At 35.2% G+C, this 24,197-nt stretch overlaps 1 protein-coding gene across 1 annotated transcript in view; it reads right to left on the bottom strand.

Annotated features, from left to right (window-relative positions):
• Window positions 1–7,503: 7,503 nt before the first annotated feature.
• LOC114014933 (uncharacterized) overlaps window positions 7,504–24,197 on the bottom strand; it is a 31,426-nt gene continuing 14,732 nt past the window's right edge. The window contains exons 3-14 of the mRNA XM_055699804.1: window positions 23,100–23,300; window positions 20,924–21,028; window positions 19,971–20,095; window positions 17,992–18,072; window positions 16,840–16,962; window positions 16,089–16,181; window positions 14,477–14,537; window positions 13,867–14,015; window positions 13,212–13,412; window positions 12,642–12,808; window positions 12,016–12,167; window positions 7,504–11,365 (exon numbers count right to left, since the gene is read on the bottom strand). Coding sequence (XP_055555779.1) covers window positions 11,301–11,365; window positions 12,016–12,167; window positions 12,642–12,808; window positions 13,212–13,412; window positions 13,867–14,015; window positions 14,477–14,537; window positions 16,089–16,181; window positions 16,840–16,962; window positions 17,992–18,072; window positions 19,971–20,095; window positions 20,924–21,028; window positions 23,100–23,300 — 1,523 coding nt within the window. The 3' untranslated portion in view covers window positions 7,504–11,300. The remainder of the gene's footprint in view (window positions 11,366–12,015; window positions 12,168–12,641; window positions 12,809–13,211; window positions 13,413–13,866; window positions 14,016–14,476; window positions 14,538–16,088; window positions 16,182–16,839; window positions 16,963–17,991; window positions 18,073–19,970; window positions 20,096–20,923; window positions 21,029–23,099; window positions 23,301–24,197) is intronic.

Below are 24,197 nucleotides of genomic sequence, written 5' to 3'. Positions count from 1 at the left end.
ATGGATGTGCAACCTCCTGTGTGAGGAAAATCTGGTTTTTCTAGGTCCTCTGTTCACACCAGGAAAATGTTTATACATTAAAGAATCCAACACTTAAACATGTAAAAACCCTCTGCATTCAGATTTCATCACACAAAATTTTTGGAAGGAAGCGGATGCCATTTAACATTTTGAATATACAATCCTAAATCCACTGGTAACAAGCCAATAAGATAAAAAAAGAATAGCTTTCTGTATTTTATGAAAATGTTCAAAATCAGAGAAAATTTGTTTTTTCTAGTCGCATTTTTCATACTTTTTACAGAATACCAAGTTTTTAAAATAATTGATTTTAGTATTTCTATTCTAGAAAAGGAGATGTGTTTCAGTACAACAAATATAGAATAAAACCTAGAAATGAAATAAATAAAAGTAATTTAAAAAAATCAATACAACCTATTTCCATCAATGCAATAAGTCAGTATGCTTTCTCACTGAAATCCTGAAAAGGAATTATTTCCTAATAGAGTATACCTCCATAAAAGAAGTAGAACAGAAAAAGGAGTGACACTGACACATGTTCACTCTTTATAAATTAATAATAATAGTTGCAAAGAGCATATAGATTGTATTTATAATACTGTATTTCTTCAGCGGTTAGACTGAGTAAGACTGGATTGTTTATTTAAATATTTGTTTATATATGCTTAATCTATTCATATTTCTACAATTATTTGATTTTAATAATTTGCTTCACTCTGGATAATGTATTGATCATATTTCTTCTGTGCTATATAGTTATAAAATGTTACTTGTTGCATGAGACCATATAAATTTAGAAATATTTATACAAAAATTATTAATTTAGATTAAAAGGAAGGTTTGAGGAACTTGTATTTGTTGATGTATTTGTTACTTAATGTTAATTTGTTAATGTACTTGTTACTTAATTCTGTAATGGCTTGTTATTTTGAAATTTTTATGGTTTTCTAGCTGAACTGTCATATAATAATAGCAAAACCTATAAATCTAGCATATGCTCACGTGTTTTTGTCAAGCAAGATAATATGGTAATGAACAGCAATTTCAGCAGCACTGAGAGGAATAATAATTCATGTAACTAAAAAAAAGGAGAAAAATCAAAGAATATGTAGTATATCCTTTGGAGGTCAATTGCCTATAGGAACAGACATGCTTCTGACGCACATTTGAGAGTTATACAGTGGAAAAAGATTCAAGCAAATTGTTCATTATTTAATGAATATTGTGTCCCATCAGCAACACCTTTATGTTGTGAGGGCAGCTGAAGTTTATCACAAATTTATTACTGACTGAGGATCTCTTTCTTTGTGTTGCCTGTATAATCCTGTAGTTTTTCACCTGATAAAAATGAAAGAAGTAGATAATATCTGTAAGTCCAGCTGTTACTTTAAATCTGCAATACGCCTGTGCTTAATGGTAGCTTCTGCTACATCTCCTCTTCAAAAACTGTAAAATTTATGTTCACAGGCAAAACTGTCCTTCCTTTATAATTTTTTTTTTGGTAGTGTAAAATAACAACAACAAAAAATCATAAACAGAGATAGATTTTACTTTAGGCTGAATGCAGGAGTTTGATTATATTTTTAGCTTCATAGCAATATGGAAAATAAAGGCGACTTCAAGGGCTTCATGCCTTGAAGACACTGTCTTAAAGCAGGATGAATTTTATCAAGTACAAGCAGAATTATGAAAAATACTGGCAATAGCTAGTTTTTTCTTTTATTTCTCATACAAGCATGTGTGCTTCTTAGCTGGTCTGTGTGTGCCATGACACACACTGTGTTGAACACTTTTTTTATTTCTGAAACTATCATATGCAGAAATTTTCACAGCACTGTTGCACAGTTATGAGATGGTAGAGTTGCTTGTATTTGCAGGTGTCTCTAACTATAAAGTGGAAGAAGGCACGTAAGAAAAGGATGAAGAAACCTCTGGTCCAACCCCTTGGCTGATTACTGGAAATTTGCTGCAGCTTGCAGGAGGATATCCTCGTATAATAGCAAGAAAATTAAGAGACAAATATGGTGACGTGTCAAACAAAGCTGTAATTCATCCCAGTGGTAGTTGTGCATGGCATTGACATATTTAAGCAGGCTTCAGAAACACCAGGAGAAAGCACTGCTGGCAGATCAGATCTTTACAGTTTTTCTCTGACTGAAAACTAAGGATGTATGACTTTCAATAAGAAATATAAAGAAGGATGGAATGTCCACAAGGGGATTGCAAAAAATGCCTTGAGAAAGCTGTCATCACACTCTTGTCTACTGCAAGAACAGGTACACTTTGAAGTTTCAGAGAATGAGAGTATTTAGGGACCTATCAGACACAGTGAGTAGCTTTGGTCTTGCTAGTTTCCTCACCAGATGTATAGCGAGTGTCTTCTGTAACCTGTGCCTTGAAAAATGGTACAATCAAAATTATGGTAAGTTGCTCACAGTTCTTTATGTCATCCATAAGGTTGTGCAGATCTTTAGCTGTAGCAATGCTGCAGAACTTTTCCCTGCTTTTCATCATCTTCCTGACAATAAACATCACTTGTGTTCAAAACAAGGAAAGGTTTCATGAACAAGAGTGTTCAGGAACATTATATCTCCTATGTTCAAGTGAGGTTTGTTCTTAGTTCTTCAAGAACTCCTTAATTTCAAATAAAGAATTTTAAACTTGTAACTTTTTTTTTTTGTGTGTTTTGGCTTTATCAAGGAGTTGTGGGGTTAGTGTACTGAAAAAATTCAGCATCTCCTATTTAAAATGCACTTTTTATATCTCCTTCCTGTGTTAACAAATAAACAAATAATCCGCATATTGATTGCAGAACTGCATTTGAGATATTACTGATACTCTGATTGCACTATGTGAAGACCAAAAAAGTCGAAGTGGGGAAGCAACTTTGACAAATGAGCAGATTGATTCCACTGTCAATGACGTGGAAGCATATCTGGGGCAGTTATGCTTATATTTCAGAAAAGTATGGTTTTCTTTACTACTTTGTCAGTTATTGGACTCTTCAATTTCTTCCTCAATTCGTCCTTCTTTCATTGTTTGAAAGCACAAGACAGCATAGTAGGAGCACTCTGACATTTTAACATGTTCCAGCATCCTTAAACAGAAAAACAATATCAAACAGAAAAAAGAAGTTCTTATAGTATATCCTAACCAGAACTACTCTTTTACAGCTAGCACTGATGACAATTCTTTTAAATACTTCCTTATCTTAAAAAAATAAGTTAAAACTAATTTTAAGCATACAGGTGGAAAAGGCAGACAAAACAGCAAATGGGTTGAGTTGAATGGCAATCTTGGGACTATAGAGATTGTAAAACAGAAAAAGATTTCAGGTTAGGAAAAGCTGTAAGGACACTGATAATTTTATTGTCAACACTCAAAAGTCAATAGGGCCAGTATTCAGTCTGGACACATTTACACACATGAGCAAAAAGCCCTGAATAGTACACTAGGCATGAAATGCACTAACCTACTTACAGTCCTGCTAATGACTTATGCTTGTAACTCCCACTCACAGCAATGAGAATTTCAGCTGAAGTTTAGAACAGAGCACATGCAATTTGAAAATTACACATAACTGGAAAACATTTGAAAGGCTAACAAAGGGATTGATTGAACAGAATAAAACTTGGACTCAGACAAGTTGTTGAAAACATGCACTGTCTAAATTTACAGTCATTAAAATATTTAAGTAGGTAAGTAAGAAAATCAGGCTCCTACCCAAACAGATTAGACTGTGCGGTAATTTTCTGTGCTCTTAAATAAGTCTCCAACCAGCAACAACAAGAAGAAAAACAACTCTCTGCAATTGCTTTTATCTGTTTTCTGTTCATTTAAGTGGGATCAAATAGACAGTGAGGGGCAACAAATTTAATGGTACCAGAAGTTATCACTGTATAGCTAATTGACTGCATATCATAGGAAAAAATCACTATTACCAGCAGTCTTGAATTCCACTGGGAATGTAACCAAAAATGTGCTCCAGAGCCCATCTGCAATTTCCTTAGACAGTTACCAGGACTTCTGAGGGCACACGTCTGGCAGCCAGTGGGAGCAGAGGGCTTTTCCCGTGCAGCACGTCTCCGGCCTTACACTAGACTGTTAACATCAACAGAGTCATGGAATCATAGAACAGCCCAGGTTGGAAGGGACCTCAAAAGACCACCTGACCCAACCTTCCATGAGAAATGGAACCTAGATGAGGTTATCTAGCACCCTGTCCCATCATATCTTGAAAACTCCAGCAATGGGGACTCCAGCCTGTTGCTGGGGAGGTTGTTCAGTGATTGATTGCAGAAAAATTCTTTCTTATGCCGAGATGAAACCTCTACTGGTGCAACATGTGCCTCTTGCCCCTTGTCTTCTCCACGTGGGCACGTGGGTCCTTTTGAAGAGAGAGTCTTTGTCCTCTTTGTAGCTGCCCTGTAAGTACTGAAATACTGTGATGAGGCTTCCCTGAGCTTGCGCTTCTCCAGCAAGAAGAGACCTAATTCATTCAGTCTTTCCTCATTGGACAGGCTCTCCAGCCCTTTGATCATCTTTCTGCTCCTCCTTTTACCCTCTCCAGTCTTTCTTGAACAGTGAGGACCAGAACTGGACCCAGTACTCCAGGTGCAGCCTGGCAAGCACTGAATAGAGCGGTACGATCACCTCTCTATCTCTGCTCATAACCCCCCCTGAGGATGCAGCTCAGGATCCTGTTTGCCTTGGTTGCTGCAATAGCACTCTGCTGACTCCTGTTCAGCTTGTTATCCCCCAGGACCCCCTGCTCCCTCTCATCAAGGCTGCTCCCCAGCCACACAGGTCGTGGCCTGTGCTGGGCTCTTTGGTTATGTCATCCCAGATGCAGGACAGACTTACACTTTGTTAAACTTCATACAGTTCTTGTTAGCCCACTCTCCCAGCCTGTCCAGGTCTCTCTGAAAGACAGTTTTCCCTTCTGACATGTCCACCTCACCACCCAGCTTAGTGGCATTAGCACACTTAGTGAGGGTGCCTTTCAGTCCTGTCATTCAGGTAACTTATGAAGATGTTGAACACTGTGGGGCCCAGTATGGATCCTGGGGGAGCCTGCTTGTGATAGGCTGCCAGCCTGAGTAAAAATGCTAGTTCTTTTAAACAGAATTATCTTCAAAATTGTTCCTTTCATTCAATGACTGCCTCACAAAATAAGGACGCAAGGTCATGAGTTAAAATTGCACCAATTCTTCCTTTTCTTTGTTACTTGTATTACTCTGTCATATTCTGTACAGTTGACATATAGAGAATACGACTTGTGTGTTTTGTAGGGCAAACACTGAGGACTATACCCTAAGGTTAACAGTCCCACCTTTTCCAGTTTCATTTTCACGTTAACAATATTAATTACACATTGTACCACTTTTCTTTTGCTGTTAGAGTGTATTAGAGGGCTACATTAGCTGACTTCTCTTGGTTCACTTTCTAATTCTCTAAAATAGTTGTGGCCTTCAAGTAAACAAAAAAAAGAAAGTGTAAGTAACAAAAAAAAAAAAGAAAGAGTAAAATGTGCCTATTTTATTGCCAAATAAATTAGACTTCGACAGCAAATTTCCATTTAGAAGCCTTGTCCTCTAGGAAGAAGCAAGCTACTGTTATTTGTTTCAGGTAATGTCTAAGGTATTTGGTTTTGTTTCTGTGTGGTGAACAAGATAGCATTACCCTGGATTACCTGTTTAAAAAGTGCAAGATTTTCACAAAAAACTGCAAGGAAAAAGTTGAAGGATGAGATGAGGGGAAGCCAGGACTGAAAAGGAGTTCCCATTTCTTCTCTTGCGTCACAGTCAGGCCAAGTAGGGCCAGACCTGAGGGAAACCTGTTTCAGTGAAGAGCATCCAAGCGGAGGCACATGTTTCCACTAACGATAGTGACCGTTTCAGCTGAGGTGATTTTAAATTTAGGTACAGTAAGATACAGTTCTCTAGAAGATGAACAGTTCTGCCACCACACAAAGGCATGTTTTCTGTGGAACATGAGAAGGAATGAAAACTGTCAGAAATTTGCCTTTAATGTTTTAAAAATCATAAATGAATGACTTCACTGTTTCGAAAACATGTGTCTGAATTTTAGCTGGCAAAAACCATAGACTTTTTTAGATAGATGTTATTAAAAACCACTGATATTACTATTCCTGTCATAGATAACCATTTTCCCACTCTCTTTTTGCAAAAGGTGTGAGGGCAGTCTAGTGTAAGATTAAAAAAAACCCAACCCTGTCTAAATTATATATTCTATCAGTCCAGCTAACTTAGCATCATGCTGCCACTATCTTGCATTCTTACTGTGAAGCCTCTCTTTTTTTTTATTAGAATATCTTTTCCATCATTCTATATAGGGAATAAGCACATAAGAAAAGATGAAAGCCCAGAACTATAGAACTGAAACAAGCAACAGTCAGAGAGCTGTAAAATTAGTATTGGATTAGAAGTAGAATGTTAATGCTTCCTTTAAGGCAAAATATTATTTTATGTTAATTTTCATGAATGCTTTTTACATCTGCTCAAATGAGCATAGTAGAAATACATTTGTCTACTGAGCTTAAGATTTCTATGTTAGCTAAAAGTTAATTCAGTGGCAGATCTCACATGAGAGAGAAAGCACATGAGACTGCGAAGGGTTAATGTGAGAGCTGCAGATACCTGAAAAACATGAAAGATTTGAGAACCTCACATATGAGCACTGCATTTATCTTATATATAACCTACCTTACGATGAAAAGAGTCTCGTTTATAAAGCATCTCTGTGTTGTAACAATACAGAGAATGTCAAATTTCTTCTGGAACAGTGATATCAAAAAGGATATATAAGGTAATACCAGAGTTTCGTCAGTGACAGAGACAATGAGAAAGCCATTGCCAAGGTGGACAAACTAACCATCCTAGGAACTGGTGTGTTTCAGGCTGGGTGTCCTGGATAGCTAAGATCAACAGATGAGATGTGCTAAGGAAGAGTTTTCTAGTTTTCCTAAAGAGTACTTGTCTTCTGCAGCGATGGTTCTTCCCTGGTGAGGGAAAAGTATTTTTAAATGAAGTTTCTAGATAGTGTGATTTTCCTAAATAATGATTATTTCTTTATTTTGGTATACCAGCCTTTAATTTGATTATATATACCTTTTTTCATATTTTTTGTTTGTTTTTTTCCATGTATCTGAGGAACAGTATAATAAAATTATCAGGGATTTATAATGCTGCTGTGATGTACCACAATGAACATCTTTTAGAGGGGCAAACCAGGAAAAATTTGTACGATACTAAAAGTCAGAATTCCTTAAAAATAAAGTGGATTTTTCTTTCTTTTTTTCTTTTCTTTACTTCCTCCCCTCTTGCTCCCCCGCACCCCCCCCCCCCTTTTTTTTTTTTCCCCAACCGAGGACACATGTCTTAAATGACATAAGTACCCTTTTGTCAGCTTTGGTATTTAAGTCCCAATTTTTATCTTGCTTAAACTAAAGGTAATTTTTTTTTTTTTAAATGCACTAAAATGCATTAATCCCTTCCAAACCAGGAAGCAGTTTGGGAGCTGATAAGGTGAAAGCTGGTATTCTTTCAGTTTAAAAAGCAGAAAAGTATGAGAATTGATGGAAAACAATCCAATTACTCACCTGTTCTCTAAGACATTAGTAACTAAAACCTACTTTACCTAGTACAATTTTCATTTTTCAGTTCTTTTAATAGGATCTAGATATCTTGACTGTCTTAGTGAGAGACATGTTTTTGCATTTTTAGCTTCAGAAATACAATTAAATATCTGGCCCAAGGAGATGAGAAACAAATTGTCAATTCCCTAATCTCAGCACATCCTTTACTTGAACTATTCTTACAAAAATAAAATGAAAATGAAATGACATTTTGTTCTTACTCTTATTTTTGTCACTTTTAATATATTGGTTAATTTAATTAAAGTATGTATCAGCTGCTATTTTAAATGCTGTTTGGTGAATAATTCTAATTAAATTAAATTCCCAGCCTTAATGTTGACATTAACAGTAAGTAAAAATCAATTGCCTAGCAAATAAATTAATCTTTTTCTCTCTTGCAGAATTGAAAACAGATATAAAAGCTAGCAAGTTGACCAATTGCGTATGAAGCCATGAAACTGCTTCAGTAAACTTGCATAGACATGAGATTAAGTAAAGGAAGGAGTCAGACATTTAAAAAGGTTAGGAAAAGAATAATAAGAATTGTGTCAAACCTTCATCACAAATATAATCTCTTCACATAAGGGTTATTTAAATAGTTAACAAAGCTAACCAATAAAGTTAATTTAAAAAGTTATTTCTTTTTGGACAGTTTATTTTATTTTACACTACTAGACATAAAAAATACAATTGCTTTACAGCTTTACAGATTGAATCTGCAACACAGTTCAAAAAACTACTTTGACTCATAACAGCTCCAGTTCATCACATGAATTACATTCTTTAAAGCCGATTTAAAACTGCCTTTACCATCTCATCACTAAATACATCAAAGTTCTTACTGCAGTAGAAAATCAATTGGTTGTCTATGTGTGCATCCTGCATATAGCTTGTATATAGTTTTAACAGATATTTTGGGTTTTTTGTCTCCCTGTTGTGGTCTGACACTGGTCCAGTCCTGTCTAATTCTTGGACTTATTGTAAATGGTGCTGCATCCTGGAGTGGTATGTTCATACTAAACGTACACAGTCACCCTCTTCTTTACCTGCTCTAGTGGTTTTTCTCTTGAGCCTTGTCCCCCACAATGCATCTATATTTTAGTGACATCTATGTCCTTGTTTCTTTTCTTTTGAATTCCCTTCCAATGGTCTTACTGCAGAAAAGTGTACTAACAGCTTAATTGAAACATGCCATAAATACATTAATGGTTCTCAGGAACAGACATTGTGTTCCCAGTAGTACATATTTAGAACACACTTATCAATCTGTTTGCATAAAAGCACCATCATTGGTATGCTTCATCTGTAGAAAGTGTTCTTTCAGATAGGTAATTCAAACTTAGAAGCATCACATAATGAAAAGACATGCAGTTTAAAAAAAAAAAAGAAAAAAAGAAAAAGTTTGTGGATGTTATCTTCTGAATGCCACGTAAGTGCTGGAATAAAACTTGTTTTCAACTTAGCATATAGGCAGTAACATTAGGGACTTGACTCAGTTGACTGCTGCAAATGAACCACTCATAACCCCAAGTACCTATCTTGAGAACCAAGAGTGCACATGTGGTATCTAAACCTGCAGTGTGCATTTTCTTCCAGGAACTTGATATCATCGCCTTCAACAACCATCTGTTAGAGACAAGTGGTTGTCTTCGACAATAACCACTGCCATCTTCACTTTCAGTTGTTCCTTGATTGATTAGAACTATGACTTCAGATTTTATATTTTTAAGTTTTCTTCATATCTATGATTGTTTTTCAATAAAAAATGAAATTTAAGAAAAAAGGGTGAAGAGTTAAAACACTTACTTACTATGGTACAAAGCCAGCACTTTAAAATAACCACTGAACAGTACACTGAAATGGGACAGAGTAAAGTTAATTTTAGAGGCTTGTGCTTCACAGAAGAAAATTACCCTTTGGAGCCAACTCTCTGTGTATACTGCTTGTAAAGACATGTTAAATGCCCCATTTTAGACAGTAAAAACTTAGTGAGATGCGTCCCACCCATGTGCAAGCAAATTTATACCTGATTGACTCAAAGACTTCTCTGTTTAGTTGCAGAGTCTTTCATGTTATCATAATGACGGGAGTTCATTTGGTGTTTTGGTTCTGGTTTTGCGTGTTTTGTTTTGTTTGGATTTTTTTGTTGTTTTGGTGTGGTTCTTTATTTTTTTTAAGATATCTTTAAAATATTTTTAAAGGAGTAAAGTTTTCAAAACACTTAAATGGCTGCCTAAGTTTTCTGATATTTACTAAACCATGAGCTTTTATTTCTTCCAATTCATTTTCCACCGCAGAGATACTACAGAAAGTGCTTTTCTGCATCAAGCTTTCTTTCCAATATCCCTCTCTAAAATGGAGACTTTATTTCAGTGTTAGCATCTCTCTTACTGTTCCTTTGTTCTTTGGTAAACTTAAAAAACCAAACACAACACAACCCAAACAAAAAAATGCAACCAATGGTATAATTAATAATTACCAAGATAAATATTTTATGGTCTGTTTTCATTACTTACCACTGAGAAAATTTTTGTACATTGACTTGGCATAATGGTTATTGTGTTAAAGTCTGTGTAGGGGAAATAATGATTTCAGGCAATTTTGGGGCTATTCACTTGGAGATCCAACAACAGCAATATGATAAATGCATTATTACACTCTGTTTTTTGTTGCATCACTAAAGTGTATGTCTGGGTCACTTTCAGCAGAGAAAATTTGATTAAAGCAGTTGTTTACTCTGATGTTGTCATGCAGATGAGACAATACTTCATTTGTATCCTAGTACTAAACAGGAAATCTGTGTATCCCAAATCATAAGATATATGAACACAATGAAGTGCTGGAGTCCAAAGAAAAGCAGTTAAGCTGGTCTAGGCAAGGGTCTAGGGAACAAGTCTTATGAGGAGTGACTGAGAGAACTGGGGTTGTTTAGCCTGGAGAAAAGGAGGCTGAGTGGATACTTTATTGCTTTCTACAAGTACCTGAAAGGAGGTGGTAGCCAGGTGAGTGTCGGGCTCATCTTCCAAGAAAGAAACAATAGGACAAGAGGAAACAGCTTCAAGTTGTGCCAAGAAAGCGGCTGAGGGACCATCCCTGGAGGTATTTAAAAGGTGTGTAGATGTGGCGCTTAGGGACATGGTTTAGCGGTGAACATGGCAGTGTGAGGTTAATGGTTGGACTTTATTACCTTAAATTTTTTCTCCAACCTAAGTTACTCTATGATTCCAGTGTACCTTTACTTGTGATAGACATCAAGGGCCATTAAGATGCATAAAAAGATTTGTTTGTAAACAGGAAAATGGATATACAGATGCAAAAATAGAATATGGTTATCCTTGCATACACAGAAAGTGTGACCATATAATTCACCAGTTAGCAAAACTATGTTATTCTTTAATGTAAATGTGCTTAAGGGTTACAGGTATATACCTGCAGGAATTTGTATGTAATTCACATTGAGATTTGTTCTTTGGAAAAAGGTCTGCAGACAGACACTACAGGACATAATCCAGACTAATCTCAAATCCCTTAAGAATAGATAGGAAAAGGAGGGTGCTTTTTAACACATTTAAAACCATGTGGTATGATACATAATACATAATATAGTACCTTGATTTCCATTTTAAACTTCTGTGTGAGTTCCTCTGGATGGTGGCTCTGTCTCCTCAGAGTATGTTGCAGGGTTTTCTGGAGAGTTCCAGTAATTATATAGTCACATACAATAAACATATAGCTTCCTAAATTTTGTAAATTATAGTCATTCAGACAGTTCAAAACTGCTCTCCTTTCCCTGCCTAAACTGCCAAAATCAGGTTTTCTGTTGCATAATCATAGAAACAGGAAGCCAAATATTTGAAAAAGTTTTTCTACTGGTCCTCTCAGAAAAGCTCAATGTCTTAAATTCATGCAATGGATATTTTTAAGTTTTCTTCAAAAGAGGTTACTTTCTTCTGAATTCTACATTTGCTGTTGCATTCAGTGCATGGCTGCTACATTTTGGGGGGATTCTGGATGTATCTACCTTGGACACTCACTGAAACATTTACACACTATATGCAAAAGACACATGACTCAAAATGATAAAAGATATCAGAGAAAAGATGAACAGTGTGGTGTGAATGTGGAAATCATATGTTTACAAGCAATGACCCAGTATTAAAATTCAGATAGTAATTCATTAGAATGCACATAACTGAAGATGTTTTATGGGATACCTTATGGCATGGCAGCAGTACGTGTCTAAACACCTTTTACTGCTGTACTGTGCTTTCCTATATTCAAAAGTGAGTTGGCTGAGGATAATTAGGCTTCTCTGAATTGACAAAAGGATTTCTCACCTGTCAAGGCTACATGAAGACAATCTCTTTTAATCCAGTTAGGGATTTCCCCTGTCTGGATACAATCAAACACAATTTTCTCTGTTTCAACATACTCTAAATCAGACTTTGTTTTCCCAAGATTTCTGAAAAGTGTCATTGAGAGCTGTACCCTGTCATTCAAAAAAAAAAAAAAAAAAAAAAAAAAAAAGAGCTTGTAAAGGAACTGATTACTTAAACCACAAGAAAGATGCAATTACACAGAATATGAGGAAGAAACATCCTGTAAAAATGAAAAATGTAGGAAGAAAAAGATGCTGATATTGTAGCACACGCTTGCCAAGTAAGCTTATTTCAGCATATTTTATAATAGACTGGATACAACTTGAGTAATCCAGTTAAACTGAAATGTTTTCCTGCCTTTTGTGGCTGATTTTTCTAAGTTCCCTGATTTCTTTCTTTAGAGAAATGTAGAGTCTACTTTGAGCACTCCCCCCCTGCCCACTGCCCCCCCTCCAGTATATGTGGAAATTACATTGGCATTCTTTAAAATGTATTTTCTCTAAAAACAATTTTATCTGTATTTTTTTGTATTCATTATTTTTCTGTATTACTTCTATCTTTGCTTTATTAACTACCCAATATACCTTTTGTCATCCATAGGTTCATTTCCATTAAATACTTCATAGGACAGAATGTCAGCCTGAGCATTATTAAAGGCTTCTTTCCAATCAGCCCTTTCATCCTCATTCTTCCTGATAAGCTGACTGATGTACTGTTGTGCCCCAGGGACATCACAACATATGGTGTGAACCTACCATGGATCAAAAATTAAATCATATTTCCTGTAAAGCTGTCACATTTGTATGTAAATCATGTAGTTCACACAACTGGAAGGATAGAAAAACATGTGTTTTCCATGATGCCATTCCCATGCTTCACTAATTTATCTTTTAAAATAATGCCAGTTAAAAAGCATGCAAGTTGGTCTAATAGGTTTTCTGTAGGCTGACTTGCAGTGCAAGTTTATGGTTCTTTAATTCCATGTGTTGTTCTGAAAATCTCAACTGCAGCCTTTAAAGCAATGCATACAAAACTATTTTCCCAATTCTTTAAGACAATAACAATAATAAATAAAACTGCACTTTTTTTCCTTATTGAACTTTTAAGAGAACCCAGTAAATAATTTCTCATCTTCGCGGTAACTGAGTTCTTACCTTCTTGACAAGAGTTTTCAAGAACATCAGCACTGTGATTTGAGGTTTCATTGCCTTGTTACAACTTCTTTCACTTTGTAAGAGCTCAGTGACTTCTCTCTCTCGTTTCTGTAAAGATTCCTGTATCTTTTGCAGCATGTTGTGTGCTTGCCAAAGATTTCCCTTTTCGATTGAACATTCAGCTTTTTCTTCATTGGCTAGCTGGGTGGCAACAAAGATAACTTACTGCTGAGTCAGGATCTAGATTTTCATTCCTTTCATATGAAATTGACAAAATTTTAATGAGCAAGGTAGAGCAAAACTGGAGAAAAATTGAAGAAATATAAAATAAGGGCTGCTTGGTTCCAAAATTCAGAATACAGTTTTTATAATTCAAAGAGGCAGATCTTTAAAAGATTTTCTAATAAAGTTTATACTAATATTATAATGAGGAAAACAGCACACTATCAGTGGTTCCCCTAGAATAAGGATTTACTTTATTACTGTGGTGTTTTAATAATTCCTCACCAATTTATCATTCTCAATACTTGCATATATTTGCGCATAGTTTTTATTATCAGTTAGTTCCATGGTTTGCTTCAGCCTGTGCTAGAATCACTGAATGCCTTTGAAATACCTGCAATAATCCTAAAAATGTTTCCATTTTCCTGCTTACTTGTTCTGTTTTTAATTCTACAACCTCTGACGCATCTGATTTTTCTCCTTCTTTCTTCTCAGAATTTTGCTGAAGAATTTTTATCTGGAAATGCATGAGGTCATGCACTCTTTCCACATACAGACTGATGTTGTGAAGTTCCTGCAAAGCTGAATTGAAAAAACAGTTACAAACAACTTAAGCATTTCTAATCTACAGTTCCTAGAATATTGTCTAGGCAGGCCAAGTTATCTCCCTTTAAAAATCAAGAATTTTTAATGAACTAATAAATTTTACTAATCAAGAATTCCATTTTTTATTAAAATTCAAATAATTTTAAAAGGCGTGTGCTTAGTTTTGTTTTAAATTTCTAAAGGGAAAGCTACAAATGCTGAGACAGACCTACTCAAAACTGATGCTGACTGTAATAAGCCAGTTATGCTAAGGAGTCTGGAGTCATGACAGATGTTATTTGTAGCTTCAGCATTCCTTTATTATTCCATGTGTGGCACATTATTGCAGTGGAAAAGGTTATATTGACTTCAGCTGACATGCACCTCAGTGTAAACAGAAAAACAACAGGAAAGAAAACAGAGACATCCAGAAATAGTGTCTGAAATATGAAACTCACTCAGTATGTGCTGGGTATAAAGATAATCTAGTTTTTTACACAGTTTTTCTAGAATCCAGCCCTGTAAGACAAGAAAAGGAAATATCAAGGAAATGAGTGTTACCAATTCTCATTATATTTCCTTGGGGAGAATAATCAATAGCAGTGAATTAATGCTGTTGCCACCTATAGGCACAGCTTACACAAATGGGCTGTTATGCAGTAATTGGCTGTTCTTAGCAAAGAAAATACAGAAATAAAACAGATACTTCTCAGACTCTAATGTTTTCACAAGAGCCTGTACCATGCTTATATTTTCTATAGCATTTGTCCACATTACTGGAATGCAAAAATTATTGAGGCTCCTGAAGCAGTTGAAGAACAAAAGATTTTGGACACACAATCCTAAGGCAGCCATGAAGAAAATGTTGCATGTGTGAAATCTTAACAGTATTATTTGGTCAAATAGAAGATCTTCCTTCTTCCTATGAGTCTTAGAACGTTGTATCTTACTCCTTACTCTTTATTACAATATTTTTGCTACATTTCTTTGATTTATAACAATTAGGTCAAAGGATTTGTAAAAGCCATGATTTTACATGGTTTATCAATCAGGAACATAGTATTATTGCAATAGACATTGTTAAAAGTGTTTGAAAAGAGAGAAAAAAAATCAATACTGGTGCTATGCCAAGTTTAATCAAAGGTACTGCTACATCATTTTTAAAAAACAAACCCCCAAAACAAACAAGAACAAACACAAACCCCAGCTCTTTCTCGAAACTTTCATTCAGAAATGTTACAGAAATCTTCATTCAGTTTAATAAATACAAAGGAGAACCTGGCTCTGAGACTCCCTGCACCCTCTCACCACACCACAAGGTTAGCTAAGTGAATACATGCCTTGGAGTAGTGCAATGAAAATTTACTGTTATAAAGCAACATTGAAGATCTGCAAAATTACAGAAAGACTTGCACATACTAAATGAAACAGAATACTGCAGAAAATAACAATTATCAGACCATGCTTACAGATGCTATCCATAAAAAACCAACATTTTTTTCTTTTTTGATCTCTGCAGTCATTTCATCTCTTTAGTACATCAAAGTTGCATTATTACAGAGAAATCTGGAAAACCTGAGGAATTTCAAGCACATCCCTTTTTCCTGGGAACTACCAAGTGAAGTAGTTCTGCTGCTAGGTCAATCAGTTGCATTGCAGTGTTGTAGTAGCTTAGATGAGGTAAAGGTTTTGTTGATCTTTAATGCTAATTGCTAAACAGAAAATACCCAATGTGCTTTACCGTTATTTAAAAATTCTTCAAAAGACATGAAATATGAAATGAGAAAGAGAAATTACAATTAATAAATTTTAGAGGAAAACATGATACAGTATGACCAAAAAAATGTACATAATACTCATTGGTGTTTAAGGGCTGAAAAACTCCTTTGGTACTCTGAAAAAGAGGCAGGCATGTGTATAGCTGAGCAGTCTTCGCTGATTTGAAAGTACCTATCTAAAGGCAGACTGTAGTTTCCATGCCCCTTAGACTTCCAGAAACAGCTCACACTGGAAGTGGTAATGAGAACACTGTCCAGATCCAAAAAGAAAACCCAAACTAGCTTTGTTTACCTTTTCTTCTTCCCATTTCTCTGTCTGTTGCTTTATTTGGTGAAGAAGGTCTTCCTTCTCTTGGATCAGTTGTCTGTTTCTTTCCCTCAGGCTCTTAAGACAGTAGAATAAGACAAAAGGGTTTACAATCACTATGCCACTGCTTCATTTTTCAAAAAGGCCTATATTTTGAGGCTTTTTGTTCCACACATGTTGAGAAGTGATAACATTTGGACCAGGCTGCTAAGTCCTGGGGATCTCACACAAAAATAATAAAAATTGACCAATTTACAATGACCACATGCGACCAGAGGTGGTCTGATTCTAAAGACGTTCCCTAGAGGCATGAATGTGTTGAACCTTTTCCTCAGTAGTGGAACAGAAGGAGGAATAGGTTAAACCTTAATACCTGTTTGTCACCAAAAAAATATTACACATCCTATACATTCTGTGAATATTGACACTTTCTTTTCATTAAAAAAAGCTATTTCCAAGTGCTTAAGCACAGACAGTAATGGAAAATCCCACACAGTTTTCATCAGGGGCGTGAAGGTAAGCCAAGGTATGAAAACTCTTTTGGTAACATACTGTGTAAGATGTTACTCATGTCCAGAAGCAGACAGATATAGTTCTGTATTAATTTCACAAACGGTGTGTCTTCATTTGACTGTCTGACCCTAAGAAGAAAACTTTACTTATACAGCCTGTTCCTTCAGCCTCTGGAAGTACCTGCTATTCTCAGTCACACGTAAAAACTGTACTTCTTTGTTACCGTAATTATATCTTGCTGGTGTGTATTGCTCTTGCTCATCAGCTCTTGGTAAGCTTCTAACTGGGATCTCAGACTGCTCATTTTCTCACCATAATGTTTATTTATAGTACTTATAGTCTGCTCCTGTATTACAAAAGATTGAGACAATGAACAGTGAGCAAAAACATGAAAGCCAAGCGTGATAAAGAGAATGGTTTCCACAACAGATAATACTTGGTTCTTTTTCTTCAATGCTTTTTGTTGTCTGCAAACTTTTCTTATTGATCATAGGAGGTTTGTGCTTTCACCCACTGCAGACTTTGAGCAAAAATTGCTGCTAAAGGAATTTATCTTTTCTCTGGTTTTCTGCAGAAGTAAAAAAGAAAGCCTTTCTGAAAGCAGACCAGAATTAATTCCCTGTAAACATAGCTAAGCAATTTTAAAGAAATTAAACTTTTATCAGAAAACAAAAGCTTGGATAATAATAAGCAGAGAAGTGAAACAGCTGCTGCAAGAAAAGGTTTCAGAACAGTGTAGCTGAAGATGATGTGGGTAATTTCATATTTTGGGAGAATTACTGACTAATGAAATGCAAAAATGCTTCCACTAAGGAAACTGAGGCACTATGGTCACAAGACTGGCATCTCTAGATTCTGATTGTAACTTTGCAGGAGTTTATAGGTGGAGACATTCTGCAATTCTGTAAACAATGTTGAGAAAATATTACAAGGCTAAAGCAGAACAAAGTGTAAAGTAGAGAAGAAAGTACCCACGGAGGAAGAGGCCATAAAACTTTCCACTTTGGCAATGAAGGAAAGCAGTACAGCTTGGCACTGCCATTTACAATGACATAATTCTTGAGGGGCACAACCTACATAAATACAAGTGTTCCCACCATGCAGTCAGTCAGTAGAGGAAGGTAGCATTTAAGGTAGATATTTAGTACACAAAAAAAGTTTAGAAAAATCTATGCAACTGTGCTAGACAAAAAGTAAAATTGGATTTCACAAAGTTGTAAGATCAAATACACTTACAGATACACTGGCATTATTTCTAGAGATTTAACATGGGTACCTGAATGCAGATGTAAATGTGAATGAAGTAGATTTTATCCTTCTGTGTAATTTTAACTAATGGTATGACACAACAGTGCTAATGCTCCAGAACATTTACCTGTTTTTCTTTCCTTATATTGTCTAGTTGTCTGATTATCCTCACGTGTTTTTTTTTCATTTGGTGCATGTCTTTTACAATCTGTATAGGATGAAGGAAATTATCAACTAGATAATAAAGCACAAGCAACTCCAGTTGTAATTAACTATCAAACAATTCTGAGATACATTTCTCAAAATGATAGATACATTATAGTGAAGAATTTGATCTTGAAAATAGATAAGTAACCAAGAAGGCTGCAGGCAAAAGCTTTCAGGCTTCAACAACTAGAAATTATGTTATGCTATTGAATAAAAATCTATTAGTGACTTGAAATGGATTTTCTGGTCCTAGTATTGCATCTCCACCTCTTCCTTTTTACTGCAATGACCTGAATTGAATACAAAAGGCAGTCATTACAATTATTCTAAAGTTCTTGAATAACAGCATTGTGAAGCTTATTTCTCAGAAAAAATAATAAAAATGGTAGTCAGTAGAAAAGATTACATTTTTGCATTTAAGAGTTAGATAACACAAATTGGTTCAGAATAAACTCAATTTCTGTTTTGTATTCCATAGAAATAGTTTGAGAACTAGCAGAACTGATATAACTTTAACATGTACTACATGCATTTTTCATGACTAATAAAAACAGTTGTATACATAAGTGACCTTTTTCCTGTTTGAAAATGAGTCATTTAAGCTTAAAATTGCATCAGGATCTTAGTGACTGTTTTATTCCTTTTGTTTCTAATCCAATTCGTAACAGCCACAAAAGGAAAATTCCACTATCCCCGATCCCAGCTTCTGCCTTTTGACATACTTGTCTGGTAGGTGCAATGTCAAATTACACAACACTGATACTTGTGCATCTTAAGTAAGACTAACAGATACTGCTGAATGAATTATAGGAATAATGAACAAGATTATATGTAAACTATAAAGATTATAAACATCTAGAGCTTTTCCAGAGGTTTCCTTGGTTTCAGTTCTTCATTTAAGCTTAATATGATGCAGATTTTGCTAACAGTGAGCAGCTCAGCTGAAATAAAACTGAAAAAGAGAAAAAAACCCATTTTTTTTGTAGTAACTGATGCATTATTTTTAAACAGTTGTGGTTTTGAAATATACTGTTCTATTTATCCCCTCATCAACAACTATTGTAGAAGTAGAGGAATTTTAAAGAGACACAATTAAAAGGTTAAGACACAAGAAACCCCTCTTCTAGGAGAAGACTGAAAAGATCCCAACAGATTTATCCTTCTTATCACCCACAGAGCTCTGAGTCATCTTAATTAGATTGCTTCAGATATTTGAACAGCTAGCTCAAGGGTCTGTAGTCTGTAATAGACAAGTCACCACAGAATTTTTTTGATGCATAGCAAAATAACAAGATTGCAAAAGCATATTAATCCCCAAGAAAACAGGATATATATATAGGTACACGCACACATACACACACAGATGCTGCATAATATAAAATAAACTGGCTAAGCAGAAAATAAAAAAAAATATGCTAGTTACTGGTACCAGAAATATTGCAATAGCAACAAAATCTTACACTGCAAGTCAAAAGCCACATCGAGAAACATGATGAGAAATATATGGAAAGGCAAGAGTTTTCTCCATGTACAGTTGCAAGGGAGGTTTCTGTCTTTAGACACCTACCGGGAACATGCAAATTTGAGCAACTTAATATCTGAACTTAACTTAAGATATCATTTCCATTTTAATGTTGGTATTTTTATGTCAATATTCAAAATGTAAGTGAAAGCTTTCAAATATGAAGAATGAACCTATCTAAGCAATAAGATTGTGTGATTTGAATTCATATTATGATAATTATTATCACAGTAATTTTAGTATATCCTAGGAAAAGAGACACTTAATGCAATGGCATTTTTTTGTATTGTAACTTATTCATTCATGCCGGGGTGCTTTTTTGGGGGGTAGGGGGTGTTTGGTTTTGTTTGATGGGTTTTTTTTTTGTTTGTTTTTACCTTGATGATAGATAATGCAGCTAACTTGTAAGGAATATATGGTACTTCTTGGGTTGTATGGTCCTCCAGCTCAGTTGCTTTGTGATCAACATCAGAACAAACTCCAGATGTGTTCAGTTGTTCTACTGTGTTAACAAAAATTACTTTGTCAACTTGAAGAATAGAACAAAAATGCACAGCAACTCCATATGTACATATTACCTTCTAAAATTTTTATAAGAGACATCTAGTTTTAAAATGTACCTTTTTTCTGATAACAAAGAAAGTGGACCTTTGGGAGGAGAATTTCAGCAAGTCTGACCTGTCAGCTTTGATCTATGGAAACCATCACACATAGTTATGTTGTACGACAATTACTTGTCCATGATTACTCTGATGTTAATTACTTATGTAAACTTACATCATTAAAATGGAAATTGAAAGTTTAGGTTATAAAAAAAATAATGCAGAAATAAGCTGCTTCTTAAGAAAACTGGCATTTCTCACAGCTAAGAAGAGGGCGCTTTAAAGCCTCCTTCAAAACTACCTTTTGCAAGTTGTTTATATGAGAGTATTATATAAAATTTTAATATTTAATTTTATCTTTTTTTGTTAATTAAAAACTTATCATTACTTTTTTTTTCTTTTTTTTTTTAATGAGATCTCTCTGGCTTAACACAATAGGTGGCTTTCTATTAGAAAAATATTTTGAGTAACATGATCCTTAACTAAGTATCATAATTAAGTAACAGGTGTATAAGGTTGAAAGAGACTGATCTTAGAATGTTAACTATATATATATATATATGTATAACTATAAACCTAAGCTATACAACTTCACAGAAGTCCAAGTGACACAATAGCATCCAATTAAAGCTCACATAGAAGAGAAATAAGATAAACTTTCCTTATTTATGTAATACATTATGTGTTCCAGAAAGCAAACTGGAATTATAATTGCTATATAAATATACCTTTTTCTAGAGCTCTGTTTTCACTCCATCCAATCAGGGAATTCAGAAATGACCACTTGTTTATATTCATTCCAAGTCTGTGCAGCCATGAGTTTCCCTCTCTATCTGTTAACGAAATCAAGGTGCTAAAATCAAATGAAAATTGTTGCAATGATGCACTGATTCATTGGCTTTAAATGTGGTATGCACTTATTCTGTTGGAACCAAAAGAGTTTTAAATGAGTAAAAGGGATACAAAAAGATGGGAAGTCATTGAGAGAGCTACAAGCATAAGAAGGATGTGATACTTGTCTGAGACTAGAATGGTTCCACTTAATCTTGAAAATAGAGATATATTGAATGCAAAGGCTGTACTCCAGATTTGTTTCTCATCTTCTGTAAAAATATTTTCAAAATAGATTTTCAAAAAATTACACAACTGGATTTTGCCCAATATCTTTGAAAATAAGTGTGTGTGTGTGTAGAGACAGGGGTGGATTACATATGAGACATATCTGATCCAGGTTTATTAATGATAACTCTGGGTGTGTGCAACAGTCCTGCTGAGAGAAAACCAAGCCACAACACCCAACATGAGCAACTTCTTCAAGTGTTCTGGTGTGCAAGGGAGAACAGTGTCTGAAAGAAGTCTTCTGTCTCTGAATTGGTCAAAACAATTACCAGAAATTAAGAACTTTTGTCCATTGGGGAAATAGAAATGTATAGCTTCCTTTCCTAAGATCCTGAAGAAATATTCGTTTACTCACATGGTGCAGTGATTTTCTACGATCAAATATCTATCTCTTCATATTGCTTTTATTTGACATACTGTAACAGAATGTACTGTTTTAAAATAGAGTATATCCAGCTACTAGATGGAATCAGCAGATCCTGTTCCCATATAGCCATAAATGGGTTGTTTTTCAAAAGCCAGTTTTGATGATTTATAAAATACATAACTAAATAAATGTGTTGAGAAAAGTACCCTTAGCTCAACTTACTCTTCTTTCTGAATGAATTATTTTAATCAATATATGTTACATAAATATATATATGTATATCAGCTTTTGTTCTGTGAATTATGTTAGTGAAGAACATGTTAAATTATATATAGATTAGCTACTTCTTGAAGGACTTGACCTTTCACATCTATATCCTTCTGGTTCGTATTTGGCTTTCCTAGACACTATCTGAAACCACAGTTATTCTTGAAAAAGCCCTCCACATAATCCTACTTTAGGCAAAATTAACCACTGGAGCACGAGTGCTTGCAGGTTAGGAGTGTAGCATCTGTCTTCTAGGATAAAGATTAATCTTAACTTTTAACGGAAAACAGACACAGATACTGTTTCCTACTGGAAAAAATGCATTACTATATCACCTCCTGAAATTCCTGCAAGTTTCCCCTTTAGTCAATAGCAGCCCATTGGGAAGAAAGACAGTTGAACCGCCTTCAATTCATGAATGCTAAAACTCAGTCCACGTGTTCTTTTTAGCTTAGCATCTCACAGAGCATGTCACTCCCCAAACTACTTAATACTTTTTCACAATTCTTGTGAGTTAACTCATGCAAAACTCTGTGGTATGGCAGGGACAAGACATCTGTAACAGTTCTTTCCCTTTATTTTCAATGCCATCAATCAGACTGGCTCTCAAAAGGCATTCAAACCACCACAGGACCTTGCAGTTTAATTGCTTTGGAATGTAATCTTCTGCAAACAAGAGGTGTCTCCTTTCTCACTTTACAACTAAAATCAAAGCACATGGCACAGGCTAGGCAGCCACATTGCTGTTCTGAATAGCTGTGGTAGTATTTTTTGACAGTTTTTAGAGTCTGGTAAGTTGCACACCTTGTTTTAGAAGCTGCAGGTCCAGAACACATAAATTTAATCCTCCTCTGTTGACTTTGGGTTTAATGAATATAAAGCCAATACGCATCTCTTGTATATGAGAGGCTTGAGGATCACTTCCATTACCTATATGCTGAATCATGACAGGAACTCTCCCACTTAGTCCATACTTACATTCATCCATATTCAAGCTATATCAGCACTGATAATGCAATATGGACTATATGCTTATGCAGTTCTGCTTCTGTAAGACTACAATATAGTAATGTGGTACCAATCTGCCCTTTTGTGGAAAACAATCAATTACACTCTCATCCTGAACACCTGAGGCACAAAGTACTCCTTACCCTCCTCAGGTGTGTCTTCAATCATAACACTTCTAATCACACATGAAGGATGTTCTTGTATCTCCTCTGAATAATCAATAACACTGCCTGGTAGAGGAACAGATGAGTAAATGGTGGTCTGTGGTTTAGTTTCAGTATCAATTCTTACTGAATCTTCATGTTCTTGGAAGCCTGAAGGGATAGCTTTTTTCACCCACAGTTCTGGAAAAACAAGCAAAGTAATTGTAATAAATACTAGGAAGAGGTATTCAGTCAAGACTCTTGAAAACATGTATAATGAAACAAGATCAGATATGTAAGATCTGTTACAGATATGTAAGATCACACATAAAAATAATTTTAGATAAAAATATTACAAACTGTCAGCTGATTTAAAGTAAAACTGGATGAGTTTCTTAGAAACTGATTAGAGCAAACACATAGTCCAGAGTAGAATCGTAGGAATTTTCTTTCTGTCTCATTTGAAATCTAGTATGATTATGTGATTTAATCTTGGTTTGACTGTCAGGTTTAGCTGAAATGGCAGCCATATCTAAGTCCATGAAATAAAGTTTCCAGAATTCACCAACTATGCTGAATAAGACATGCTAAGTCTCCTGCAACTTCCATCCATAATCACATCTCAAACATATTCCTCCAGCTTTTGGCCAGCTTCTGTTTCTGGATCTCTTTAAGATGTCTGCTTTCTTGTTACGCCCAGCTTCTACTCTGTCCCCACAAGAGGTGTTTCTTTTTGATGCATTTCAAATAAAGCAAAATGATCTATTAGCAGAAAGTAATCTTTTTTTGTTTGGTTGGTTTTTTGTGCATTTTTTGATTTTTTTTTTCTTTTTGCCTTGCCAGACTCATAACTTCCATAAAGACACTACTTTTCCAGCTCTTCATGGTGTATGGAACAGCTAGACATAAACTCCCATATAAGGAAGAAAGTAAGTACTTTATTCTGAACCTGTATACAAAGACAGGCTTTTGAGGAAGCAATCAGAGCACATACAGAGGAATTAAAATCTAGGTGGCTAGAAGTTCAGCAACTGAACTTAAATCATTGCAGAGTTTCTAACTACCTAGCTATGGGTCTCACCATTGATATTTGCTCAC

Source organism: Falco cherrug, chromosome Z (genome assembly GCF_023634085.1).
Source record: "Falco cherrug isolate bFalChe1 chromosome Z, bFalChe1.pri, whole genome shotgun sequence".
Lineage (NCBI taxonomy): Eukaryota > Metazoa > Chordata > Aves > Falconiformes > Falconidae > Falco > Falco cherrug.
The sequence above is the reverse complement of the archived record's forward strand: the minus strand, read 5'-3'. Positions and strand labels throughout refer to the sequence as shown.